Raw genomic sequence first — 27909 nt, forward strand, 5'->3', positions numbered from 1 at the left:
TTTCCTGCAGAAAATATTTCAGACAGAAATGGGTTCTTATAGTTGATCGTGTGCCATTATTAATCTATTTTAATTTTAAACTAGAGATTTGAAAGAGTAAGGCATAGTCTACTGCTTGGATGGAAGATCTGCATTTCATTGCCATTAGTCAGATGGCAAAGATTTATATAAGTGCATATTGATTCCCTCATACTGAAAGAATGAGAATTCTCCATATTTTTTAATTTATATAGGATTTTGCCAAATAACCTCCCTTTATTCTATTTAGAATGTTGTTATTGCTAATACTTTTGAAAATCGGAACAAGACAAAATACACAGGAAAATTATTTCATCATCTATTATTTCAGATCTTGTACTTGAACCAAATTGTACAGGCTGACCTAAATATAAATGAAAATTAATAAAACATAGATGGCACACTGCAAGTGAAAAGTATTTCTTGGACTTAAATCCTCCATATGTTCTCTACTCTCTAATGTATGTGGTGGACTTTTTGGATGGGTGGATTTTATGTAAAATGTCATGTTAACAAAGAATACAGCACACAGCAAACAGGGATTGCTGTCCTACAACAGTCATCTTAATCTCGCAAGTGTATGAGATTCACATTGTGATGGTAAAGGTTTTTACCTCAGAAGCCTATTTTAGACAGTGGCCTTGTGTGAGCTAATTATGGCCTTCTTCATTTTTCCTGCATCTGTAAAATGGGTATATGAAAATAATACCCTACCTGCTTCAGAGGTGTTTTGAGGCTTTTGAATTCTCAGAGGTACTTTGAGAACACCAGGGGAAAGATGCTTGAGTGATCAAACTGCTGTGGATTAGAAATACTGTAGCCATTTGAAACATGAAGAGAGGTACTATGGGTTTCTCCTCTTGGCTGGACTTAAGTTCTTGTATTAGACACAGATCAGGTAAAAAATAACTTGCTCATTTCTCCAACTATTTGACAAATTACAACTTGCCTATATGCCTATGTTTCATATTGATGTTCAGGGCTGTTATTGTAGAGCTGTGGATGAGGGTTGTACGGAACTTTACCTGATGCTTTCTCTTCTAAAGTGAGTAGGAAGGAGGCTGGGTTACAGCGCTCCCTCTCCTCAGGTCTGGGACATCAGTCCAGTTCAAAATCAGAAAATTATTCATTCACTATGGCAGTGAAGCAGTAGAGGAAACTGCAGTTTACCTTGAACTGAGTATTAAATAAGCCAAATCAGTTTACCAAACAGAAGTATTTTGATTGCATTTACGTAAAGAAATATTCCATTTAGAATTTCCAGAATCTACAGCTTCTGTTGTAAATACATTTTGACAGAAAATTTGTTGCTATGTCTGTCTCAAATAGGTGTAGTAGTGCAGTGAATTATGACTTCTGTCATGTTCTTGATGACAAAACATACTCACAATACTGATTTATACCTGCAGCATCAGCCATGTGGTAAGAATGTTCTAGACCTGATGCAGTTGTTCTGAGAAACTTTGCTTTTGTCAGTTTGATAGGTTAACATGATCACTGCCAGACAAGCTAGAGAAACTCTAAACTATTTTTATCTGTAATTTGTAGGTAATAATCAGATGCATTCCGTATCCATTTTGGTGAATCTAGACTATGTACCTCTTGAATAAACTACTGAATGTTTAATGTCAGACTTCATCAATCTGCTAATTCATTGCTAAATTTTGAATAAATAGATAATGTCAAAATGTATCCCCAATTCCTGGAAATATGATTATACATAATTTCTGGATATTCAAGGTAAAGGCAAATAATTTATTTTCTAGCAAATATATAAAATTTTTAAGTCCAACTCAGAAAATACACCATTTACTCCAGTCTCTTAATTGCATGTATCGCTCTGCTGTGGACAGTCTTCACTTTATTTCATGTTTGTGCTGAAATGCAATGCCAGATGGATGCATTAAGGGTACATGGCCTTTTGTAGCCCTGTGCACTTGAAGAAAAAGGAAGATAATGAAAACCATGTATAACTGCCTGTGAAAGAAAATGCAGTATTACTGAAAGAAAAACTGGGTATGCCAAGGCATTTGTATATTGGGAGTTACTAAGGAGTAACCAAAGCATTTCAGCTTAAGTCGTAAGCCTGTGAACAGTGGTGATAGTATCTCCTTGCCCATCTGATAACTGTCCTGTTAGAGTGACTGTTTATTTAGAAAGTGTTCACACCTTGGACTTGCAAAGGAGTTTGCTGGGACAAGCGCCCTGTGCTTTTCAGATTCCGCTGAAGTATCATATTCAAGCACAGAGAAATATTTCCACTGTGTTAATACAAGCGTAAGTTACTGTATTAAACAAAGTAGTTAAACTACACTGTAAAATATAACAGAGAAATCACAGGATGCGAGGGCAGGTGTCTGGCATCAGGTGAAAAGATGGGAAACCTGCCATTCTGACAGGCCATACTACCCTGTGCAAAGTGTCTCCATTCTCCTGCTGTGATGACAAGAATAAGTTCGAGTAGAATCCTTAAAGAGAGGAAGAATAGGAGTGTCTTGTCTACCAGATGGTAATAAATTGTAACAATTGCTTGTCCTGTATACTGTTTCTGAAGCCTAAGGGATAAAATCTCCAGGATGCTGTACTGTGGGAAAATGCAGTCAGGGTCTATATTTCAGGACTGTCTCATGCAATTGAGGATGACTGGTCAAACTAATATAATTAGGTTGAGAAATAATTCTCAGTTGAGAAACTGAGCTTCTACTGTTCTATGAATTTTTCAATGTAGCTCAAAGTTACTGTTGTTAGGAGGACTTTCCAGAACTCTTTGGTTGCATTTTTTTCTAAATTCAGAAACTTTATTTCTGACAGTAATCGTTTCTAAACCTGTATGTAGAGAAAAACAAAACAAAAAAATCCAACAAAACAGAAATAAATCCTGTTACAGGTTCATAAAAAAGCATAATATTGTTTGGGGAAATCTTCAGAAGAAAGGAGTCATTTTTAAAGGAATATCAAATTTAAAAGAAGCTTTTGCATTAAGGCAGTAATAAAGCAATCTTGAATCATAATAGGAAAAGCACTTAAGAGAAATGTTCCATATGGTTATGACAGTTTTTTTCCATAAGCACTCTGAACAGGGCTGTAGTCTGAAGCCCTCCACTGGGTTCATATTTCAGAATAAAGAAGGGTGGGATAAGATTAATAACCACTGTAGAGTCCTCTTAGGAAAATGTAGGCAAACAAATACTGCTCTCATGACTCTGTCGGTGGCCTAACAATTTAAGTAGGCAAGCACGGAGAGGTGATGTTTATGCCATGTTCGTAACCTTGCTGAATTCAAAACTGCATTAAAAATTTCCTGTGAGTAAGATTAAATTAATCTTGAAGCAAGCCTTGTAAATCTCTAGGTTTATTGTTGTGCAGAGAGAGTGTGTGGGAAATGGATGCAGTGACTTCTCTGATCCACGTGGAATTCTTTTGGAATGCAAGGTGCTATATAAATATTTAGACTTCAAATACAGTGCTACTATAATTGATATTAGAAGGGGCAAAAGAGGCTCAGAATATGTAAGGTCTCCTCAAGCCCCTGAATACAGAACATAAATGAAGGTAGGAAGATACCAGATTGGTTAAGCTCAGTTGAAGAAAATATTGCAAAAAGAGGTTTTGGTTTGGGTTTTTTTTATTGTTGTTTGTGGTTTTTAAAAGAATATGGTCCGAATTAGCACTCTGAGAGTTAGAAAAGATATGAAATATTACCTCTGTTTTGCAAGTCTAGTTATATATAACCTCCTACAGAGACAAGCCATTAAGAATAATGAAACTCTCTTAAAAATACTATTAGGAACAACAAATTAACACACTTACCGATAAATAAAAGTAGCTATGGGTAGGGAGAAGAGATTATGTTTGCGCTGTGTGGTTTTAAGGAGAAGATAAAAAAGCGCCATCATTCGTGTCACAACATGAGCCTTATTCCCTGCTGTGCCCTCTCATAGCTTGAGATTACACTTTTATAACTTCAGAACTGCTATTGATGCTTTTCTCCTTATTTCCAATCTAGTGGTAAATTCAGTAGCTTTTAAAATTACAGCTTTAATGGTTGCTCTGGAATTGTTTAGCACCGTAATTTACTTTTTCATCACGTCCTGGGATGATGGAAGAGACTAATATTTTTCCATAGAGTTTTTTTTTAATTTTGTATGAATCAGCAATCTTTTCGTCCTTAGAATATACTTCAAGAAAACTGTATTTTCAAAACTGTAGTTGAAAAGGAGAGCTTTGCTTCTGCTTCATGGGACATTTTTTCTGGAGATAGGCAAAAGGAGTTAATTATAAAAGTATTTCTGAGTTTTTGAGTATGAGCATATATATATATGTATGTACATACCTATGTGTGCTTTTATATAGAAAAGAGAGACCTACCTACATAGTGCAGAGAAATGTGTCAAATTAAAGCTGGTAATCTCTTACAAGAGAGGATTTGTTTTGATTTCTTAACCTAGTTTTGCATTTTATGTCATAGTTTCTAAGATATGCATTTTATTTGATTTAGAATTAAATGGTATGTCTCTTTCAAAAAGAAATTGGAAGTAATTAAAATGATGTTTTTCATACAAATTAGAAAAAAAAAAAACACAGTCCAATGGGAAAATTTTTTGTTTCAGTTATTGGTTGGATAAAATTTGGCCTTTTGTGAACACATATTCATTCCCCTTAATAACAGGATGTTTTAGTAGACAGAAATTATTTTAAGACATGGATATAGCAAGCTGGAAAACCAACTGGATCTATAATTCAGGATTAACAATGTTTTATATCAAATAATTCTACTGTGCATGTTATGTAACATAAGAGAGTAATAATCCTTAAAAGTGCTTATAAATAAGACTTCAATGTAAAACATCACATTTACTATTGATAGGATATCAACTCCTGGTATTTTACAATACTGCACTCTCAATCTGCTTCTAAGCAGTAAATATGTCTGGAGCATCTCACTTGGCTTCTATGTTTATGATACAAGCTGCCAAATACTAACAAGTGTTTCAAATGGCTGAAATTTTACACTTACCTGCAAACTTGATGTGGAATTTATTCTCAGGTTTCAGTATTTGGACATACAAAGGACAATTTGGAGCAAAGTCTTTAACTGCCCATGCTCTTAAAATAGTTTGATGATCCTAGAATAAAGAGTGTGAGGTGATGACAATGAAATACAAATAACCACGTTACGTTAGAAAAAGAACCTCTTATCAGAGTGACTCCATTGTGACCCCAGAGTGACTTCATTTTAAGACTATGTAAAACCAGCTGGTATGGATGTTTATGTACATGTTATGTAAGTAGTACTACATATATTTAAATACATGTATATAGACACACCCTTATGTAATTTATATACACAGACAATCCAGTAACTCTGCAGACACAGATGAGGCTGAAGTACTCTCAGTTTTTACCAACAAGGTCTCAGGCCTCTGCTTTGAAGTAGGTTTCAAGCAGGAGAATCACCTGCAGTGGATGATTTTAGGCAGGGATTGCTCCAGAGAACTCAACCCATAGGAGCTCACAGGATCAGACAGGTCCTGAGAGAGCAAGCCAATGTCCTTGTACAGTTGCTTTCTTGTAATTGAAAGGTTGTGGAGAGTGAGGGACGTCTCCAACAACAGCAGAAAGCTGGCAGAGAGCAAGCTGAGAGCATAGGCTGGCAGTGTGCCCTGGCAGCAGCGGAGGCTGACAGCACCCTGGGCTGTTTTCACAGGAGCATAGTAAGTAGATAGAGGGCAGTGATTGTGCCCCTTTACTTAGCACAAGTTCAACTGACTCTAGACAGAGCATCCAGTTCACAGGCCCTCAATGCAACAAAGACATGCATGATTCAAAGACAAGAGATAATGGATGCAAGTCAAAAAAAGAGATTCAGGCTGGATATACGGAGAAACCCTTCCCTGGGAAGACAGTCAGGCAGTGAAACATGCTGTGCAGAAAGGCTATGCTGTCTCCACCATTGGATACTTTTACACAAACCTTTTGACAGAAAACCATCAGCAGTGTGGTCTGTGTTCATAACTGACTTCTGTCAGACTAGAAACCTCCTGACCTTCCTTCCAGCCTCCATTATCCTATGATACTAGTATAACATACTCTAATTGTTGGAATCCAGAACAGAAGGCTTGTTTCCAGAAATCTTCAATAAGGTATCTTTTCCCTTTCCTATCTTTCTGCCAAGTGTTGGGGAGCATAGAATTTGGAAGGGGAGGCAGTTGAATGTGAAAGAATTGTGTGAAAACATAGATGGTAGTGATGAGTCAAGTCTAATTAATCAAGAATGCTGTATTATATATGTCCTTCCAAAGAGACTCAGAATTTAAGTAAGATTTGAGGACACCAGCAGTTAAAAGATTTTTTAAATTGTTCTAAAAATGCTAAGCTCTATTATAAACAGATTTGCATTTTTGTGCAACTAAAACATTTGCATAACTGATGTCAGAATTCAGTCAGCTACTGACCAAAGCAATTCCAAGCGATTTCCCAGCCTGTTAGTTTTTGTATTTGTTATCACATGCCAAAAGTGAACTGCAGGGTGAGTACTGCTATCCCATAAAAGTAAAGTACATCATAATACATTCATATATTGAATTTCAAGAAATAGGGCTAATTTCAGTGTATCAGCCATCAGTTTATATTTATTGCAGACTTAGAAGGGAGTATTTGAGAGCTGCATGTAGGAAGCAACACTTGGGTTGAAATGCCTTGCCTAATCATTAAATTGGTGGTATTAAAAGATAAAATATAAAGAATGATTCACTATGTTTGTGGCATCAGCTACAAGAAAAGCTTTCAGACTCTTGAACACAAGGGAAAAATCTCTGCCTGGAACAGAGCGTAACTGACATTTTCAAACCGTAATATTTTAATGTCAATTGAGATGTTAGCAAGTACTTCTACTAGAAATAGTAGAATGGACTAACAAGAGGAAGACCTTTTGAGGATGGTAAAATACATTATTTCACCTTTTTCTTAATAACAGTTTAGTAACAGTTAATATCGCAGTGTGATAGATGGCAGTCATACAGATTTACTAGAGGAGAAGTAAGAGGTTTGGGAGTGGTTTGGGGACAGATTTAAAAAACCTGTGTACTTGATGACGTTACCCAATCTTTTTATGCAAAAAGCATTACGGAAACACATTTAGAGTCACTTGCAGTGGCTCTGCACAGGGTTTGACATTACCAGTGTCCTCCCTTTCCATAAGCAAGCATTCACAGACCACGCTGGCTTGCAAAAGTGGTGAGAAAAGGCTGTTTCTTGTATGCCAGTAGAAGTGATCTCTATAGGATGAGTCAAAAGTCACTTCTCTTCCCACCCCTCCTAGGGTTAAAACAGCAGATGCACTGTTTTTAGGCACCTTAGTTTTGTGGAGCAGTTCAATGTAGGCGTCTATTGAAGTTACTGGCTAACTTCATGGTGTGGCACAGACTGCTGTTCTGTACCCACTGATCAAAAAAAATAATATTGTCATCCAGACTTCAGTTTGAACTCTCCTGAAGAGTTGTGTCCTCCAGAAGTGAAACAGATGTCTGTCCTGCTTGCTATAGAAGATGAGCAGCTTACATCTGGGTCTGAGATGTCAAAACAGCATTTGATAGAATACAATCTGGCAGAACTGTCTTGCCAGAGAAGAGAAACTTTCTAGTAGGAGACTTTGGAAAGCTGCCAAATTCTTGGTCTGACTGTTGAAGTTCCTATTCCTCCAAGTGAAAAAGGAACCAATTTTTATGGAGTAACTGCATGTCATGTGTAATTGCACTTTTCTTCTGAGCTACAGTTTGAGATCCATGGATCAGAAGTAACAGAGACTTTGGCACTAAAACTTACTTACAAAATAGCAAGCAATGAACAGCCAGTGGTATCCACGGCAAATGAGGAGATCCTCTGCTGGGGACTGTAGCAGGGGAGATAAAAACCCTCATGGACTTCAAAAGTCACATGAGTAACAGCAGCAGTTCTTGCTGAGAATCTCCCCAGTGTATATTAAGTTTTCATTTGACAGCTGTCAGACATAGGAGAGCATCCAAGGCACAGATAACAGTTTGTCAGCTTCTCAAGCACAGCAGGGTGAAAAAGAAAAAAAAAGAAAAAAAAGTAGTAATAAAGATTGATACTGAGATGATGACTGAACTTCCTTCAGCCAAGAAATGAGCTGTAAACTTATGTACTACATTACTTAAGTTGTTAGTAGTTAATAGGTCTGGAACAGCATAGGAAATTAAATTCATTTCAGAGCTCTAGAAGACAGTAAAATAAGACAAATTAAAAAAGAAAAGTTTTCCTATTTTCTACTTGCATTATACATAATTGCATTCCCTGTGAGCAATGGCAACAAAAACAGAGAAAGGTGACATCTTGTTTAAAAACTTGACCCTCAAGAGTATCACTGCTACAGCTGAGATACTGAGCCATTATGACTCACTTAGGGGCATTCTGTCCCAGAGCAAGGAAAAGGACGATGTCTTTGGTAAGATTTGCCTGTTTGTAAGCTCCAGATGCAATGATAAATGAGATTTGATAATAGTTTGTATCTGTACTGGAAGCTGAACAGGGCCAGGTAACATTTTGGTATTTCTTGGGGACACTGTCCCTTAGGAGAGAAAGGCTGGCTACCTGGAGAGACTGTAGTTGGCTATGACTCGGAAACCAAAACTGCATAATGCTGGCCAGAATGGATGGAAGCCCCATGAACTCTTGTAGCGTCCACTGTCTGACTGGTAGGACAGTTCAGCAGAGTTGAAAATTGTGTTTTCCTTGTATAGATTCTGGAGAGGTGTTGAGCAGAGATGAACTGCTTACCTCTCTCTAAGTGAATGTTGTGTTCGTGCAACTGTCCTTACAGCTGCATAAACCCACCAAGCACAATGTAACTCACATGCTCTACTTGTTCGAGCTTTCTCATTTCTAACCATTTCACATCTGCCAAGTACATGTTGTGCAATCAGATGTTGTAGCTGATTTATTCTGAACTTCATGGCTAATTTAGGCAGTTTGGCTTTTTGATATTTTTCAGTCTCTCAGAAGTTACTGGTATTTTCCCAGTTACTTGCAAGAACTGTTGCTTGTTCTTATCCTTGAATACCCTAGCACTTCTGTCACTTTCAGACAGTACATTCTGAGTCCTTGCCTTACTTGTCTACTCCAGGATTACTTGCTGCCAATTCAGTGGCTTTTGCTAGTGTGCTTTCCGGAGTCTGTTGCTGATTAATCAAATTCAAAGCTCTTAGTTCTGTATGTTGGAATATTATAGTGGGAGGGCAGATTTATTTCTCAGGGAGTTCAGTGGCTTTCTGCAAGTGATGGTTCTAGCACTGGGTCTTCAATTTTAAATAAAATATTTTTTACCACATGTTGATAGTCTACAAAGAAGTAAGTTATTTTTGATAAAATCTGCTTCGAAGAGGTCACTTACCTAGCAATTAGAAGAATCCTTTCTTCTTGCTAGTTGCATCTTACGTTGCTTTTTATGTTCATCCTCCTCTGATATGTGTAGGTATGGAAACAATTAAGTTTTGATGGCAGATGAAGTTAATTGTAGCAAGTGATAGAGAACACTACCTACATAATGCAAAGCACTTGTTTTCCCACGTTTTGCTGTTTCTATTTATAGTATGTAACTACATGTATACCTAATCATTAATACATAACTAAGATGTGCTATAAAATCCTAACTCCTTTGCTACTTAGGTCATGTAGTTTATCTCCTAAAAAACCAGAAGCAGGTATGTTATATGAAATGATCCATTAGATCATGTTTCATAAACTTGTGAAATCTTGGCCATATAGAATCCAATCAAAACCTTTTCATTATGTAAACTGAGAGAAGTTCATGCAAAATCTGTGTAAATCAGCTAATTTTAATCTTCTCTTCACAGAAGTCTTGGTCTCTGAAGGGGAGTAAGGGCAGTAACAGCATAAAAAGCTGTCCTGGTTTTAGCACACACAACAGCATACACATTCATTCTTAGTTATTTCTTTAAAACTTACAGCTGCTGTCCGGTCCACTTCACAGCGGCTACTCAGAATGAAACAAGCTTCAGCATCATCCATTCTAGGAGAGGGGAGTACAAGCCTGTTACATACCAACAAGATTCTATGTGGACTTGTGTTACAGTCTTGTATGCTTATAGAAACAGAATACAGAGAAAGTTTAGTCTGTCTGTTCTCATGCATTATCGGAAGTCAGGATCTGAAGTCAGCAGCAGTCACCTTGTGCACTAACTCATAAAGTACCAGTATTTCTTGACTAGTTTCTGGGAAACTTTCTGTCTCTTGTGCCAGTAGAAGCTGTGTCAAATTATAAAAGCAAGTTGCCCTCAAACACACTTAATTTGCAAAATTAAGAGATCTCTGTGATGACTATGACATGGTGACTAAATAGCACCTGTCTGCAGAGTGTGTAAGGCTGTGTTATGCGTAAGTTATTATTTATAAGATAATATAGACTTGTCTTGCCTAGTGATATCAGGAAGATGGGTAGATGTAGTAAAAAAAATGTTAGGGATAAATAACAAACATTTATGTGTATGTATGCATTATATTAACTATTTTCAGTTCATGTCTCTTTGGAACCTTTTAATATCTAACTATTCTTTAATGGATACAACTGGTCCTATAATAGAGAGTGGTGGTGGTGGAAGTGCACAGAAAAAGCTGTCTGACTGAAAGTTTCATCCAAATTTGGTTTTCCTCTCATCTCAGATCTTGATATCCTTCTGCAGTGAATCCTACTTCAGTTATTGGTACATGGAAGTAAATAAATAGGGACTTAGTTGATCTCCTTGAAAAGACAGAACTTTCTGGGCAAAGAGAAACGGGATTATCAGAACAGGGAAGAGTGAGATGGAAACTGGGTTTATTTTGGTAGCAAAAATTAAGATCTATTTGCAACTATCTAAAGTTGATTAATAGTTATCCATATTGAGATATCAGATAGCTTGGCCAACCTTCTGGTTTTTTACTATAGAAACAGTGGTTCAATTTTTGTGTTTTCTGTGAGAAAATTCAGAGAATGTGTAAAGAAAAGATAAAGAGGATACAGTCAGGTCATTGTAGATTCTCCATATGCACCTAGCAGTAGGAAAAAAAGGGAAGCCTTAAAAGATTACAGAGGTTTTCCCATTTCAGGTATTTTAACAAAGGGAAATCAATATATCCAAAATAGTGAGGACATGAGGCCATTTCTGAGTGCTGACCTGCCCTAGATTCCTTGGTGGTCCTGCTCTGGCAGGGCAGTTGGACTCGACGATCTCCAGAGGTCACTTCCAACCCCTACCATTCTATGATTCTATTTTATATATATATATATATATACACACACACACATATATACTGGAGAGAAATTCATGAAAGAAAAAGGTTTAAGGTAGAGAAAAAGAGTGGACATGAGAGGATTAAGAATAGTGACAGTTCACCAAAGAAAGAAGGACAGAAAAAAAAAATTGGTTGTGACAGAACAAATCAAGTGTGGGAGTGTTATTCACTTTCTAGTGCTTGTCTGCATGGAGAATGGCAGCTGTTTTAATCACTTGTTTCCAATTCTGAAGTAGCCATGAAGTTTCCAGTCATGCTGATGAACAGTCTTAGTATCAGTGTGATATCTCATGACATAAATCATTCTGTTTTTTTGTTAAAGCTGAGTACATGAAGAGAGTTCAGAGAACACCAAAACTTTGCAAAGTGAAGCTCTCAAAGGTAGAAAGGACAGATATCATTTTTGTCAAGTTAGATTGTGTCCTAGGGCATAAAAAGAAAAATACAGTCTTTAGAACTGACTATTTATTACTTATGCAGTCAGTCAACTTCTGGTATTCCTTTTTGGTGCAACCTTTATTGTGTTACTTTGACACTGCATTTAATGTCTAATATATTTATAAATTTTGATAGCTAGACACTTCCTGATGATTTGTTGTTGTTGTTGGTAACCATTACTTTATTTATTAGAAGTTTACCATGTGCCTTTTTATGTTCTCATTAAAAAGAAATACAGCAAACAGGTACTGGGATATATTTCATATTAATGTTCTGTTGAATTCCCACTGTACTTATTCCCTCAGGAGAGGCTGAAAACTATTCTGTGACTGTTACAATTCAATTACATGTTCTGCAAGAAAAAGCACAGTTCCACAGTTGACTACCTCCAGGTTATTATAAGTGAAATTCAAAATTATCTTTAGGGAACAGCCTAATTTTTTCTTCTCCTAATGTGTAGAACAAATGCCAGCTAAATTCCCACCAGAATTCCTTCTTGAAATCAGCAAGAAAAAAAAAAGGAACCACTCTCTAAAACAAAATTCCTAACCCTGAAAAGAGCCTTATCTTATTTTCAATTAATTTTAGTTATCTGTATCAATTGCTGAATTAGCTTTTGTAAAGAGCAATGCAGATAAATAAAATCAGTTATTTGCTAAGAATCACCCTTCTCTCTCTTTGGAGAGTTAAGAGATTATCCTCCTATGTGATTTCCACTGTGAATTCCTCCACACCTTTAAGTGACTGAGAAATGAGGGGGGGTGTGTGTGTCACTGATGTCTTTAGATTAATGTAATTCACTATTAACTGCAGAGAGGATTTTTCAGAAGTGGTGGAAGTATATGGTAAGGAAAAGACCCTGAAAGAAGAGTATGTGTAGGTATAGCAGAGTTGTTGTTTTCACTACCAGGCTGAATTTGGGAAGAAAACAGAACTGTGCAATGGGTGTTCAAACAGGGGTAATTATTTTTGTTTACTTTTTTACCCCCTTCAGCTGGTCAGGAGAAATACCATCACATTTACTATCTTTACTCAAGGAATAGAAACATTACTGATGGTTTTGGAATTTTTTGCACTGCTTTTTCAGAAGAAATCACAGGCACTCTTATTTCAATACCTTTTAAAACTGAGACAGAAAAGACATAGACAAAAAAAAGGTCAAACGAAAGACCTTACAAATATTTGTTCCTTGAAAAATACCAGATATTAAATATATATATATATCAAAGAGCCTTGCTTTGTAAATACACATGCTTTTCATCTAGCAGAGCTTTTGTTGTTTGTCAAAATTATTTATGAAACAGTGTAAGTGAAACAAAAGTAAAAAACAATAGCCTACTTAGCTCTCAACAGGTCCTGGTCTTTTAGTGCTGAGCCTTGCAGATAGATAACTCTTTGGGACCACATTGGGATTTGTAACACCCTTCGGACCTGAGCATCCATCTCAGTAGGACACAAAATAACAACGTAATAGTCCTGTTAAAAACATAAGGGGAAAGCGCCATGTTATTTTTTTATGTTACCATTTATTGTTGCTGCAGAATCAGTCAACAGAGACTCAGGATGTCAAAAATGTATCTGACAATTCTCAAATTTAACGGATAAAATTTATTAGAATACACATTTAAAATACTCAATTCTTTAAGAAAAACGGTTGAACAGTTGTCAACTGCTCACAAAGACCCCAGGATGGCAACTAAAGTCTATTTAGAAACATTTTTGCTTCCAACTGAGCGTTTTTGTTTGCTTCTCTCATTCTAACTGGAAAATGTAGATGATTTTCAAGAATGGAAATGGAATCGTCTTCCCCCAGTATTTTTTCCTCTATATTAATGGGCAGATCCAAACTGTGTCTCCTGTGCTACACACAGTCCTTGTTAGGAAAACTGAGATTGTTCTGGAGTATGCACATGTTCATATAGGAAAAGCAGACAGAAATGGAATGTGAGGAGACTGAGAGCTTTAGACAGGCTTGTCTCAGAACTCTTCCTTAGCACACATACACTTTTGCAGAAAGCTTAGTGCACTGAATCCAGAACACCATCAGCATCCTCCAGCTTCCCAATTCAGCTGTGAAAGGAATGTATATAAGCTCTTTTAGGCTACATAAGTTGTCCTAGGACTACTCTTCATCTCCAGTGTATCACAGAGCCTGACTCGCTCTTCATGCTAGTTAACTAAATTTTGGATTTCAATTTGTGTATGGGTCTAGAAAGAAATTGATTCACTTGTGCATCTGCTTATTGCTCTTACTAGCTAATTGTTCTGGGGAATATTTTGAATTTGGATTTGTCAAATTGATGCTCAGCAATTAGAGGATTGCATTTTTGTCATTATTTTAATTTTTTTTTTACATTGATTAATGAAGCATGGTACCACAGGTAACTTAATAGAAGTCAGAGAGAAGACTGAGAGAAAGAAATCCGCAGCAAAGCTAGTGATAATTAACCCAAATTGCTATCTCATATAAATGAGCTTTTATATGATCAAAACAAGTCATATACAAAATCTGTTTGGATTAGCTAGGGAATATGTGTATACTAAAGAAATCTCTTGTATGTAATTTTTCAAGGTCCTTGTCCTTTGAAGTATGTCTATTTATTTCTTAATTTCAGCAATTCCAAAAGGATCTAATCTTCCTAACACTGGCAAAAACCAAAGCAAAATGCAGAATCTCAAAACCACTTTGACATATGAGGTGTTTTAGATCTAGTCCAAAACAACAGGAAAAACTAATTTGAGTAATTTATATTTATTTTTCTATTTTGGGGTAGAATAAAAGGAATTTGTATGGAATGCTTCTAAAAGGAGTGGCATAACTCAACAAGACAGTAATTCTATCGATTTAAGCTCTTTCCTTCCACTTAAAAGTAATGTCTCCATAGTTTATCTCAGCTTCTTATTGTAATTACAGAGCTCCAGTTCAGTCAGCTATTCGCAAACTCAGTTTCACAAATTAAAGACCATTTCAGAAGCATGTCTGCAAAAAATCAGTGTTTTCAGTTTCTTTTTTTTCCACTTTAAGTACCTGCAATCTGGGGTGAGCATAGAATTCATTTAAGAAATCCATAAGTAAGTCAATCTTCAGAGAGCTAACACACAGCACAACATGTTTTTCTGTTTGAGCTCTATGTCTACTGTAGTTACCACCGGACTTTTGTCTCTCCATCCACAAATATGCCAGCTGTTCAAACTGCAAGAGATGCCAATTGTCAGTGAAATACAGACAAGCAGACAGCACAGCTGTCTCATGACTTAGCAACATTGCTTTGTTCACCAAATTCCTCTATGAAAAGATGCCCTTAGCCCACAATGTTGTGGGTTTTTATGTAAAAAAAAATAAATTCTAGTATGTGGGTGAAATTAATAACAGGTTGATTGAAAACCATGGCAGTAGAGCCAGTCTCTACTATATGCAAATAGCAGGGTAAATCCATTAAAATATCATGAGAATAAAGTAAATCTCAATCTTTTAGAGAATGAAGGCTGCACCTTATTTCCTGTTCGTGTTTAATACCTTTGAGCAATCTTTTTTCAGTGTTATGTGATATAAATGCTTCCCTCAAGTGAAAGCTTACATTTTCACACACTGATGTGTATCTTGTGAGTCTGGATGCTCAGAAGCAGCATTTTACTTAGTTTGGGCAATAACTCTTCTCAGAGACTTTATAATGTTCTGAAGGTGACTGTCTGTATACTCTTTTGTCTGTCTTTCTAAATTTAGGTACAACTTAAATACACAGCAGCTGCTGATACAGCAAATTTGCCTTTGCCAGGAGAACAATATATGCAGGCTAACAATAAACATTGGTCTACTAGTCTGCATCCTCTAGACTAAAGACAATAATGTAACAGTGGCATTACAGCAATCGGTAATAAACATACAAACACCATTTCAAAGTTTCTTGTTAGTAATATGCATTTAATACTGAGCTCAATGTAACTATATATCTGTGTAACAGCTGCTTTTTCTCATCCTCATTCAACTGATACAGACTGAATCATTAATAATAATTTATTTCACATAATAGCAGGACAAAAGCTAAGGAGAGAATGCCTCCTACATTCTGTGTATGGAAAACTGTATGAAACTCCATTATCACTACAAAGCTATAAAACAAAGTTGCTAATAACAGGTAAATTTATGTGGAAGGGCAGTAGGTTCCAGGTTATTTACTGGTAATGCAGAGCTCTTATGCCTAAAGTGTGTATCAGAACTACCTCAAAGATTAAATTTCAATTTCCTAGGAAACTGGAAATTTCTTAAACAAAACATATTTTACTTTTCAATAGAATAAATATTTTACTAGATTTCCACTGAGTGGGAATATAGTTGTGTTACTGCATATAACCATGTGTGGCTGACATTAAATATTTAGGTATAATTAAAATGTCCATGTAATTTCAAGAAAATTAGTGCTAAAAGCTTGAACTTACAACCTTCCAGGACTTCTGTGTTGTCTGCTCACAGTAAGCTTTAGTTCACTGTCAAAGAAGCAGAATCTGGAAGCTCAGTCTGTGTGAGAAACTTTGGAGCTTCATGGTCTGGCAGGTGTAATATGAAGGTTTGATAAGCAAGCACAATGTGTCCCCGTATCTCCTTTTGGGGGCACAAGGTCTGGGTGACCACCAAGTGTGGAACAAGTGACATCTTGGGAGGGTTTGGGCTTCCCATGTAAATAATGTAATAGCTGGATCTTCATAAATCAGCCTTTGCCTGTTGAAACTGTTAGAAGTCCTAAAGTTAAGTAGGCATAAAAAATTCCTAAGTACTGTTGGCTCTGTGTGTGTGTATGTGTACACCAACATACAGAGCTGTGAACCCAATTTGCTTGAGTTGCAAATTTAATGAGATTTCTTTCAAGTTAGCACTGAGCTTTAAGAGTAAGAGAGGAAGTGGAAAGAACCAAGATTAGAAACAGGGAGAGTCTGTAGAGGAAATGCAATAGTCACAAAGAAAGTGCCTGCTACTGGGTTTTTGGTTTTGTTTTTTAATTACTCCGTTAATAAATCTCAGGATGAAGAAAGGGCTCTGTGGCACATGACTGGAACAGAAAGCTTTCACCAACACTTGGAAACTGTTATTAGTGCTCTGGTTTTTAGTGTAAATCTAGACTATACAAGAACAGACAAAATAAAAACCAACTAACTAGAACAGGAGATATAGGAGACAGCTATCTTTTTCTGACATTTTACACGCAATAATAACAGTAACAATAAATTATTTCAGAAATTATTCTTTCATTTTTAAAACAATTCTAAAGAGAAGAAAAAAATCACATTTACCTGTATGGGCAACACCACAAGAGCAACACAGATCATAATGACAACAAGCAGCTTTGAAGGCCATATCTTGGGTGTAACATCCCCAAAGCCCACAGTGGAAAATGTCACTATGCAGAAATAAAGGGAGTCAAAGAGAGTCAACCTGTTTCCTGCTCGTTCCAGATGCTGAATTCCACAAATACTATGTAGAAAAGAATGAATAAAGACACGAAAAATAAAAACTGTACTTAGGGTCTGTTCAAGTTTGATGATTATATGTGCAGAGAACTCTATTTGCAGAATTCATCAATTGCTTTGCAAAGACATTTTTTTGAAAAGAGTAAAAACTAGTATCAAACCAGAGTTGTATTAATACAATTTTCAAATGTCATTTGTAATAAAATAAACTAATTTTTTATTATTATTTCAATATTATTGTCACAACTTTGTTGCTGGGTTTTGCTTAGTGGCTGTTGTGAGGGAACAGAGCTTTATAGAACATCATGGATCAATGCAACTCTTTTCTAAACAAGAACAAAGGAGATGCTATGTAGCTGCCACCATTTAATGTTTCTTAGAAACACCTCTCAACTTTTTCAGGGAGTTTGCTGGTATGGCCAAGAAAACATACATACTGCTTTCTTCACATCTACCATTCTTTGTGTTGGTCTTTATGCCTTTCTGTAGCAAGAGTTACTGGCAGGAACTTGTCATAAGAGTACATACTGTTACATACTAGGGGGATAAAGTTGGTACAAATGGGTTCTGACTGTCTAGAACAAACTGAATGTGAGAAATGCAGGCTATCAAATTGTCCAAGGAATAACTGCCAGGGTCAGCCTTCAGGTAGAAAGTGGAAGATGCCAACTAGTATGAAGATTCTGCTGTTAAAAGTACAGAATAAAAATATCAGGCTTGGTTGTCTTTGAAAGCTGAATAAAAGAAGTTCATTCCTTCCAGTCACACATGCCTGTGAACAAGTAAATGGTTGCTCAAGTTAATTGGTATTTTTTCGCTTGCAGTCAGCATGATGTGCTTTTGGTCTTTAGACAGAGTAGCAGAATATGTCCACTGCTATTTCATATGTTGCAGTTTTAAAAAATACTCCACTGTGAAAACATATACCATGATAAAGAGCATCCTGAGCTTAAAATATGATCTTCCCTAATGCATAAGAATTACTGAGACCAGTTCAGGCTGTTAAATTATATTCACCTTTATGTAGAAAATCAATGTGTGAACCATCCTGAATAGCATTTTTTTCCCTTAGAGTTAGTGAAATGCTTTCTCCTCAGAGAATAGGAGAGAAAATTTATCATTAATATTGTATTCCTTAGTAATTATTCTAGAACACACCAAAGACAATTTCTTCATATATGGCATTTACATGGTAATAGCCACTCACTAGTATCTGTCATGGTAAGATCTCTGCATCACCAGGGAGACCCTGTGTTTATAACAGCTTTAGCAGTTGTTCTTCAGTTCTCTGTTCTCCAAAAATAATTTAGCAGTGGGCAGTGGCATTTCCAGAACATATGGATCAAATTCCCAGTTTCCTATTCACAGTTCTAGCATTTGTAGTTTTCACACATCTCAAAATGTTCTAAAAAAGGTGGGGATTTTTTCCCCCCATTGTTTGCATAAGTTTCTTGCTTCAGTCAGAACTGATACTTTTACATTCCTACCCAATTTGTCTCACATTTTTCACTGGAGTTGTAATGTAGATCTTCCATAATTTATGTTTCCAGCTCTTCCTTTCCCCTCCCCATCCCCATTTGTTTTCTTTTGACAAGAAAGATAATTATATTTTTGTCCCTGAAAATATTAACAGGAGTGTAACTAGTTATTCTAACAAAGCTTTATTTGATTCTCAGACAAGGCAGTATTTCAGCTAAATCTTTCTCCAGTGTTAATTTGAAATAATGGAGTATACTATAGAGGCATCCAAGTAAGTAAAAAGCAATTTTAATATTGCTATTTAAATAGGTTATACATAATTTTAAAAGCACAATGGTGATGATTTTTTAATTCTTCATTTTTTTTTCATTCTGATCAAGTCTTGATGAAGGAGATATTTTCTTTATCACTAGTATTATTATCATTCATGAGCCTTCATAGCCAGCTCACCCAATCATTTAGCTTAACTGAAATAATCTGATAACCATTTCAGCTTTCTCTAAGGGAACAGTAAAATTCCCATTTAATTTAGTAAGATCAATATTTCATTTTATCATCTGTACTCCCTTATAATCCTATATATTTCTGTTCCTTGAAGCCATCAGAAATGTTGTGGATTCAAGCTGTTCTTCACTGAACTCAATGGGCATAAGCCAGAGCTTCTCACATAAAGTTAATTATATCAAAGTCAGTAAAACATGGGAGCTTGCTCTTCTTTGCTGAAGCAGAAGTTCAGCTCTACTAACAACTTGTTGAACAAATTAATTTATTTCCTCAAAAATACTTGCGCCTCATTTAAAGTTCCACCAAATTGTACTTGAAGCCCTAACTCTGAAAACAAAGGAATGAGAAATCCAGTATTAGGTTACCAAGTCTTAGTTTTACTAGGTGCTTTACTGCTCTGGTTTTTGTTTTCACTAGAGCCAGAGATCATAAAACTGCAGAAAAACTTGACTTTCGAGAGACAACTTTGTAGGAAACTAATTACCAAATATTGCCTCTTTTACTTCTCCTTCAATAATATTATACTTGAATCTCACCACCAGTTCCTCTAAAGAAATGCTACTCAGTGTCTATAGTATATTCCTGCCTAATTGGGCTATCTGATTAGACATAGAGACTGCACTGGCGAGTTACTGGCTAGCCATGAAGCCAAGTCCATGTGGTTTATTTACTCAGTTCCCTTCAACTTACTGACATCATTTAATGTAACCTGATTCTTTATATGAATAGTAGTATCAAGGTGTTTTGTTTTTTTTTTTATTGTAAATTGTTAAGCATTATTTTAGAAGATGCATAAATACTGCATATACCAATACAGACAGCACATATTTTTGTCTGCTTTCTCATATTTCCTGATATAATGAAATATGCAGTAACTTGGACTTCATTTTTTGGCTGTTTTGGTATTTTATGGTGATATTTTTATCTCCTTGTTCTTGTTTGCTTCCTCCTACTATTTCATCCCTGGATAAACATAATGATTTCAAGCAGGAAAAGAAATGTTTGGCAATGCTCACACCAGATTGTTCTTGTGGAGAAAATAAACGACTGCAAAATACACAGAAAACATATAATTAAAATATAGGGCTCAGGTCACCACTTTCTACGCCAATTCTAGGTTTCCTGTAAAATCAGTAAGACTGTCTTTTGATAGTGGATCTAAATGAGTACTTGGTTTAACAGAGAGGGGATTTAATATGACTAAAAAACACCACAGAAACCCAAACCATGGGTCTGCTAAAGCACAAGTAGTATCAGAAAACTTATTAGAAGTTTATGGAGAAGAGATGTGAGACTTTAAACACTCTACTTCCACTGCACTTGAAAAAATAAAAATTAAAGATAGTAACATGTAGCCTCTGCAGATTAGTCATGTTTAGTTTAGGTATCATTTGAACTTTTGTGAGTTCAATCTTTGTTTTACTGGAAGTTCTCCTTCTAATTCCAGGAATCTTTGTTTGCTTGAATATTATGTGCCAAAACTAACTACTGTATGTAAATGTAATACTATACTCCACATATAGTACAGAAATAAATACTCTAGAGTAAAATAACACCTGATGCTGCAGTAGCATGTCATAGAAACGGACCATTTGGATAGCAGTTTGCCAGCACTGTACATTAACTATCATAATTTATATTAGTTGTTAATCTATTTTATATCCATTTGTATTTTAATTTGTCAGTGTTGCCAAATATGTCTGATTTCTGTATTTTTTTTATTTTTAGAGAAAAATTATTGTTTACAGGTACAACCTCTTGAGGTCTAAAATGACACACCAGAGGCTAAAGCCAAAAGTTGCAGATGCTTGGATGCCTTCAGGATCAGGTAGCAACTAACAGCATTGTATCCTTTGGACGTCAACTTTGAGCTTCAACTTGTATAATAACTGTTGTGTTTTAAGCAGCTAGTTAGAGGGACTAGTAATGAATGACTAGCTAATAAATATGTTGAAATCAATAGGGATTAAGTTTATCGGGTTCAGTTAGATTCTGTGGTATAGGCCCAGTGATTATATACTACAGAAGTTCCATCTGATATAACTCAGAAATACAGTAATTCTGCATATTGTTTCCAGTAGATTCTCACACCCACAACTCTAAACTTCCTAATACCCTACCGCAGAATATTGATGTTAGAACAAATTATAAATTCAATTATGACTATTTGATTGTTCTTTACTGCTAACTGGTGTTTGCATTATTGTGAAATTTTCTAATGCTACTGTCAGAGATTATTTTTGCTTTATGAGAAAAATTGCAAAGAACCATCATTCAGCAAAATTGCTGATAGACCAGCAACTGTAGGAAGTATCTCTGGGTAAAATTCAAATACAGTGAAATACTGAAGAAGACAACCATGTTAACTTTCCAGGAAATACATGGGTAGGCATCTGAGACATATTTCACCACTGTTGTGGCTGTAACTATTTGTTTAAGGAAATTAAGGTTTAGAGTTCACTTAAGATGTTTAAAGCAAATTCCTCAATCTTTACACCAAAATCAAATGTGGCTATAGAACAGTTGATACTTCAGTCTCACTCTGGGAGGCAGGTAATATCTCTTAGAAATCTGACAAATGCATAGAGGTTTTGCCTGAAATTGACAAAAGGTGCTCACTACTTGCTAAAGATGTTAATATTAATTGGAAGTGATAGGACTAATGCTATTATCTGGACAATGCCCTGCTTTGTACAGAGGCAAACAGTTTTTCATACTAGAAGTCGTCTCTGTGGGGTATTCTGTCTTCTCTAAGGCACTGATGTAGTGCCAGATACAGTTTTGTCCTGTATTTTAAAATTAGACGTTACTGGAAAAGCAATTCTCAGTGCCATAGAATTAGTATACATAGAATCATTAAATGCTCAACTTATAGTTCACAAAACTGCAATGAATACTGATATAACTGGAGTGACATCAGAGTGGCACTGCTTTCATTCACGATATCAGGTACATCTGGAAATAGCATATGTTGGCTTCTGAATGATAATAAATGTCTTCTGAATTTTTTCTTTTACCAATGAGACACTACTGAGCTGTGTAGTCTGGTCCTACAGAAGATGAAGATGTTGCTGACTACCTTACTCAGGACCATGACCTAAAAATGTAATGCCTTCTGACAGAAACTCTGATTCTGGAATGAGCAGAAGCTACAGCAAGTAAATGAGTGACAACACAATCAGATAATACTCTGACCAACCATAAAGTGTCTATCCTGTCCAAATACCCCAAAGCTGAGGTTTTATGTAGCTGAAAATCAAAGGCTTCCATTTTTTTCAAGTCTGTGATTCTTTCTCAGGTCTTTTATAAAAGTTGTTTTCCCTAAATATTTTCTGAAAAGCATTTTGCCATAAATGGCATTAAAATAGAAAAAAAAAATTTAGTAGTCTAAGTAGATGTGCCATTTTCAGAATACTAACATGACATAATCTGATATAATATATCATGTATAATATATCAAATTTAAGAATTACAATGACAAGTTCCAAGTGGCATCTTTCAATCCATCTAAAAGGCTTTAAAGCTGTGAGAATAAGTGAATTTCAGGACATAGAAATTATTATTTGCATACAAGACAGTGGAAGGAATGAGGAAGAAATGCTGATTGGAAAGAAGATGAATGCTGATATGCTGTCTTTAAGTCAGTAGAGAAATATAGTTTATATTCTTAGTTGGCAGTAAATGATCATATGAATGCAGCAGATCATGCTGACATGTACTCACTGACTGGATGAAAAAAATTATACTGCTGGATATTGTGGCTTCTTAATATTCAGGGACAAAATTAAAGTTATAACAAGAATCTCAGATATTTTTGAAACTCTAATGCTTCTTCATCAAACAGTCCAATGTAAATCTTTCTATTTTTCCAGAATATTTTCTTTTCAGAGACCAGCCTGTGTTTTCATACAACACTCTCCATTTTTTTCAGAATCCCAGCAGCAAAGGGAAAGACTCAGATTACTGCCAACAGGCTTTGAATCAAGCTCTTTGGTTCTGTGGGACTTCGAATACAAGCTGAGGTAGAGGTGCAGAACTCATTCTTTCACTACACAGCAACCCCACCATACGAGGAATCAATTATGAATTTCTCTTCAGCTAGAAAAGTCACCTCTTTCTGTATTCTAATTGTATCTTTATCCTAAGTGATGGTGTTTGATAATACTGCTTATCCAGAGTGTCTAATATAAACATTTCCTTTCCCTAAAGATCAGTACCTTAAATGCAGCTAATGGTTGCAAAAGTTCAACTTATAAAAATAAACTTCCACTAGTAAGCCACGTGACTTCCAGAAACTGCAGAACATCTTGTTAAGCAGACAGGATATTATGAAATGCCCAACTGTATATAAATATTTGTTGAAACTGAGTGAGAACCTTTCTACTCCTGCTGCTGTATTTTGTGAAAGGAGAAATGGAGCTGCATTAAACAGCTCTGGTCATTGAGACTGCACAAGTACAGTCCCAATGGGGGCAGCAATCAGCTCAGTGTTTTTCCATAAAAAGGTCTGTGAACACTTCAGCCTGTAAGTCCAAAGAACTATCTGTATTTTTCTATGCTTTCAGTCTGCCCCAGAGCTTTGACAGTAAACAGAGTAAACCTTGGCATTCCAACCTCAGTACGTCACTATTGTTGCAGCTCAGAGCCTGCTGGAGTCTGGAGTTTTGAACTGCTCACACAAGGAGTCAGTAACTGTTCAGTCAGTTCAACCACCAGATCTTTTCAGCTGTAGGGCATTACAGAATTAGATAATATTACATACCTATCCTTTCCCAGGAAGAAAAATTAAGTAATCTATTTATAATATTGAGAAATTATATATGTTGTTCAAATGCAAACTTCTAACTTAATACATCTGATATGTTATGCTTCAGAACATCATACTTAATGATTCTTGTGATAATTTTGAAGTGTTCTTAAGTATGTAACATTATTTATGAGAATCACCCACACTCTCTCAATCAAATTGAATTAACACTTGAAAGAATAATTATCCTAGTATTTGTTAAATGTGTGTAAGAATCAACTAACCCAGTGTGTAGAAATCTAATAGGAGTTACTATGACCAGGTATACATACATTTCATTTTCTAATGACTGTATGCAGTCCACAGCTAACCTCTTAGCATAAATAATAAAAAGTAATAAAAATCCTTATAAATATGAGAAAAACTAAAAAATGCAAACCAGCTCTAGGACTGTGCTTGGGTATCTGGCCGAACTTAAGTTTGTCTTGAGGTAACTCATGGAAAATGACATTTCATTTCCAAAGCCTGGTGTACCACTACCATTATAGAAGCTGTTTAGACTTTAAAGCCTGCTAAACTTGGATTTTCATAATCAGATTTCTTAAAAAAATATCTTGACTCATAGAAAGTTGAGTAAGAGAAGCCAACTGTAATGATGATGATTCAGCATGAATACCTTAGTTGTGGTCCAAGACCAGACTTTTTGTGATGGAGGGAGAATCCACTGGGTCCATCCTAGCCTAGGTACACTTCAGTCTCATTACAAACATTTCTTTGCTGTAAACAAGCCTGCAGTTTCTGACCTTTAATTATCCTCTCTACAAGTATTCTTGACCAAAGTTGTCTACAGGAAGAGCTTTTCCAGATCTCATTGAAACATGTAATATTTTTCAATGCCTGGAAAATCACAGATTCCAATATTCCTTTATGACAGCTTATTAGGTCTATGCAGCTCTGTTGTGCATCTGTGGTGGTAAGACACCTTAACTCCAGTCTATTCAGATAGTTTGTCCACAACATATTTACTTTACTCAATTTTTTATTCCCGTGTAAGCTAGACCATGGAATTAAAGAAATGTTTAGAAAAACGTTGATTCAATACATTTTTAGAAACACTTGAGACAGGATCGTCTTAGATAATTTACAAATTTATAACTGTTGAAGTATTATCATATAGCCTATAAGATACTGATAAAATTATTTTCTTCAGCTTCAGTCTAACTCAAGTTATATCATATTTTGATGGCAAATGGCTTTAATTTGATTGTTAAGTATTCATTTTGAATTATCTTAGACTCAAAACCTGACAAATTCTCCTCTCCTAGTTCCTTTAAAGACATTTTGTAGAATAGTATTTTTGAATTTTTGTCCTAGTATTGCTTCAGTTCTGGTGGTCCAAATTCTTCCCTTATCAGATTTTGCCTTTCCATTTGATTCTCAATGATGCTCATCATGAATCTTCCTTACACTTCCATCTATTTTTACAGCTCCCTGGCTGCCTCTTATTTGTATGCATTTTCAGTGCAACTCTTTTTTTCCTGCTCTCATTGCTGCTGTTTGTTCAGGACAAGCCAAATTACCTTCCTCCAGTTGCTAAATTTTCTTGTTAATAACACCCTAAACAAAAATTAAATTTTCAGAATTTTACAGATAAGTAATGTTTACAAAAAATGGTCTTGCACTGCTTACCGTGCTGTGAAACTCAGACCAATAGTAAATACAGACTGGAGTGGTACAAAACTTAATAGTGATTCACAGCAGGTGCAACTTATCCTATACATCTTAACCATAGGCAAGAGGAGAGCAACCCTTTGGAAAGCTCACAGGTGAAATTTTCCTTTTCAGCTTAAATTTCCATAAAATGTATATTCCGTTGCAGAGTTATACCCCAGCTCTGTCAGAAGTGAATTTTACCTGCAGACATGGAAAAAACTGATTTCTGCTTGCCTTATTTGTATCTCAGTCACAATCTCTTCACATGCTATTGCAGCTAATCTTCGCTGTGTGCAGTAAGCTCATCTTTTTCCCATGAATTTTTATTCACATTTGTTTTCATCATCAATTAGCTAAAAGGACTGCACAGTCTAATGATAATGCTGGCAATCTTCGTAATTAGAAGACACAGAGAAGTAAGACTGACATCCGAAAGCTGACTTTTCCTAAGCCAGATTGTAGGCTCTGAGGCCCCCTTGGAAGCATGGTCTAGCTCACAAATTCTACCCTAGGTCCTGCAAGTGTAGCTTGTAGAAGGATTATTCCATACAGCACTATTTTTGTAAGTAACGTATAAGCACAGCAAGAAAAACTAGTCATTGAGTATAATTTACTAGAAACAGCTTTTCATATGTTTACTGAGGTTCTGGATTCTTTTACTAGGCACCCAAAAAAACGGAAAAGCACTTCTTGAGAAAAACAACAGAATATACTTTTGGAAATGTAAAGGGTTAGTAAATAGAAGACGCCAGCATGTAGGCTAGAAACTGATGGGAAATATCTGTTTCTCATGGCAGCTGCTTGCTATGCTTTTTATAATTTTTCTGAGAACAAAGGAGAAAGGTTTGCAGATATGGAGAGGAGACAGATGGAGCATGATGGACTGACTTGAACATTTTGAGAAACCCAAATGAAGACCACTGTGAAATGCTACAGTTATGTAGGAACAGAGAGAGAGAGAGATATCTGTTGTGTACCTTCTATTGCACAATGTTTACATTTACAACGAGGAGTTCATTCTGCAGATGAGTATTTATAGATCAGCAAATGCAAAAAGCTTTATGATAACTTAAATAAGGATGTAAGCTGCTCCATGGGCATAAAAACTCTTTGTAAAAATCAATTAAATCCAAAACTTCACATGACTATTCTGAAGTGTGAGATGTGGCTGTTTAACAATTACAACTGTGTTTATGATGGTTTCATGATGAAATCTTAAAAAGCTACATTCTCAAAATAGCACACTTGATTATACTAATCACGTAAAGGAAGAACACAGGGGAAGAAGAAAGATCACTCTGACTACCAGGACTGACATCACAATATATAGTCACTGCTGTGTTTTGTCTGGCATATTTTCCCTTTGATTCCTTAGCCCGTGGAAAATATTTAGTAAGATCTTATTCTTAGTACATACTTACTACAGCCCTTAGAATTAGACTTCCACTCTGAATATTCAAGATTAAGTATTTCATATTTGCCTTAAAGTTGGCCTTATCTTCATTTTCAGCAATTTCTATCTTGTTTTTAATTGTAGAATATTAGTAAAGTGAACAAAAAGAGATTAAGTGAAGGGGTACAGTTGAAATTTTACCACAGTCACTTTTTTTGCCATATTTTTCCAATTCTAGTAAAAGTACATACTTGCCTAGATGTAGCAGTACCCTCTCATCAGTAATTTTTAATTTCTTTGCATAAAATATTTCAATTTACCTTGTTTTCATTGCTCAGTAGTAATAACAAACCTGCAAAATATAGGACTGTATTTAATTTGCTGACAGTACCACACTAAACTGAAAAGCAAAAGGTTTGTCAGAAATGTAAGCCAGTAATAGGAGATATCCTGAAAATATGAAAAGGTAACTCAAAAGTTCATTGGAATGCTGTTAAGAGGGTTTTTTCTTACACTATAGAATTAAGCAAAGAGGTAGAATGCATGCGATTATAGGAGACCATTGTGTATTGGATACTTCTAAACGGCCTAATCCCTAATACGATCTCCTGCTCCTTTTGTAATGTATTAGTAAACATAGGGCTGTGCTGTGGAATGAAATTACATAGGCTATTTTGTGCCCAAACTAAATGAATACCAATTATTTTTTCTTCCTTATTGCTGTGACTCAAGGACTTCCATTCTAATATACAGTATGTAATATTTTTCATATATATTTCAGACATGTACAACTTCCACAAACATAAAAATATAGCTGTGTTTTTGCAAGGAAAGGGAGCACTTC

General features: G+C 35.7%; 1 protein-coding gene across 6 annotated transcripts in view; it reads right to left on the reverse strand.

Annotated features, from left to right (window-relative positions):
* The window catches only part of KCNT2 (potassium sodium-activated channel subfamily T member 2), a 120901-nt gene that overhangs the window by 38797 nt on the left and 54195 nt on the right, over window positions 1–27909 (reverse strand). For 4 of the 6 annotated variants that reach the window (XM_051625444.1, XM_051625445.1, XM_051625441.1 and 1 more), the window contains exons 10-14: window positions 17053–17233; window positions 14795–14959; window positions 13106–13242; window positions 10003–10066; window positions 5036–5144 (exon numbers count right to left, since the gene is read on the reverse strand). In XM_051625444.1, the coding sequence (XP_051481404.1) occupies window positions 5036–5144; window positions 10003–10066; window positions 13106–13242; window positions 14795–14959; window positions 17053–17233 (656 nt within the window). Of the gene's footprint in view, window positions 1–5035; window positions 5145–10002; window positions 10088–13105; window positions 13243–14794; window positions 14960–17052; window positions 17234–27909 lie in introns of all 6 variants that reach the window. The other 2 variants (XM_051625443.1, XM_051625442.1) reach the window with 1 other exon arrangement.

The sequence above is a fragment of the Apus apus genome, chromosome 7 (assembly GCF_020740795.1).
Source record: "Apus apus isolate bApuApu2 chromosome 7, bApuApu2.pri.cur, whole genome shotgun sequence".
In the NCBI taxonomy this organism is placed as follows: domain Eukaryota; kingdom Metazoa; phylum Chordata; class Aves; order Apodiformes; family Apodidae; genus Apus; species Apus apus.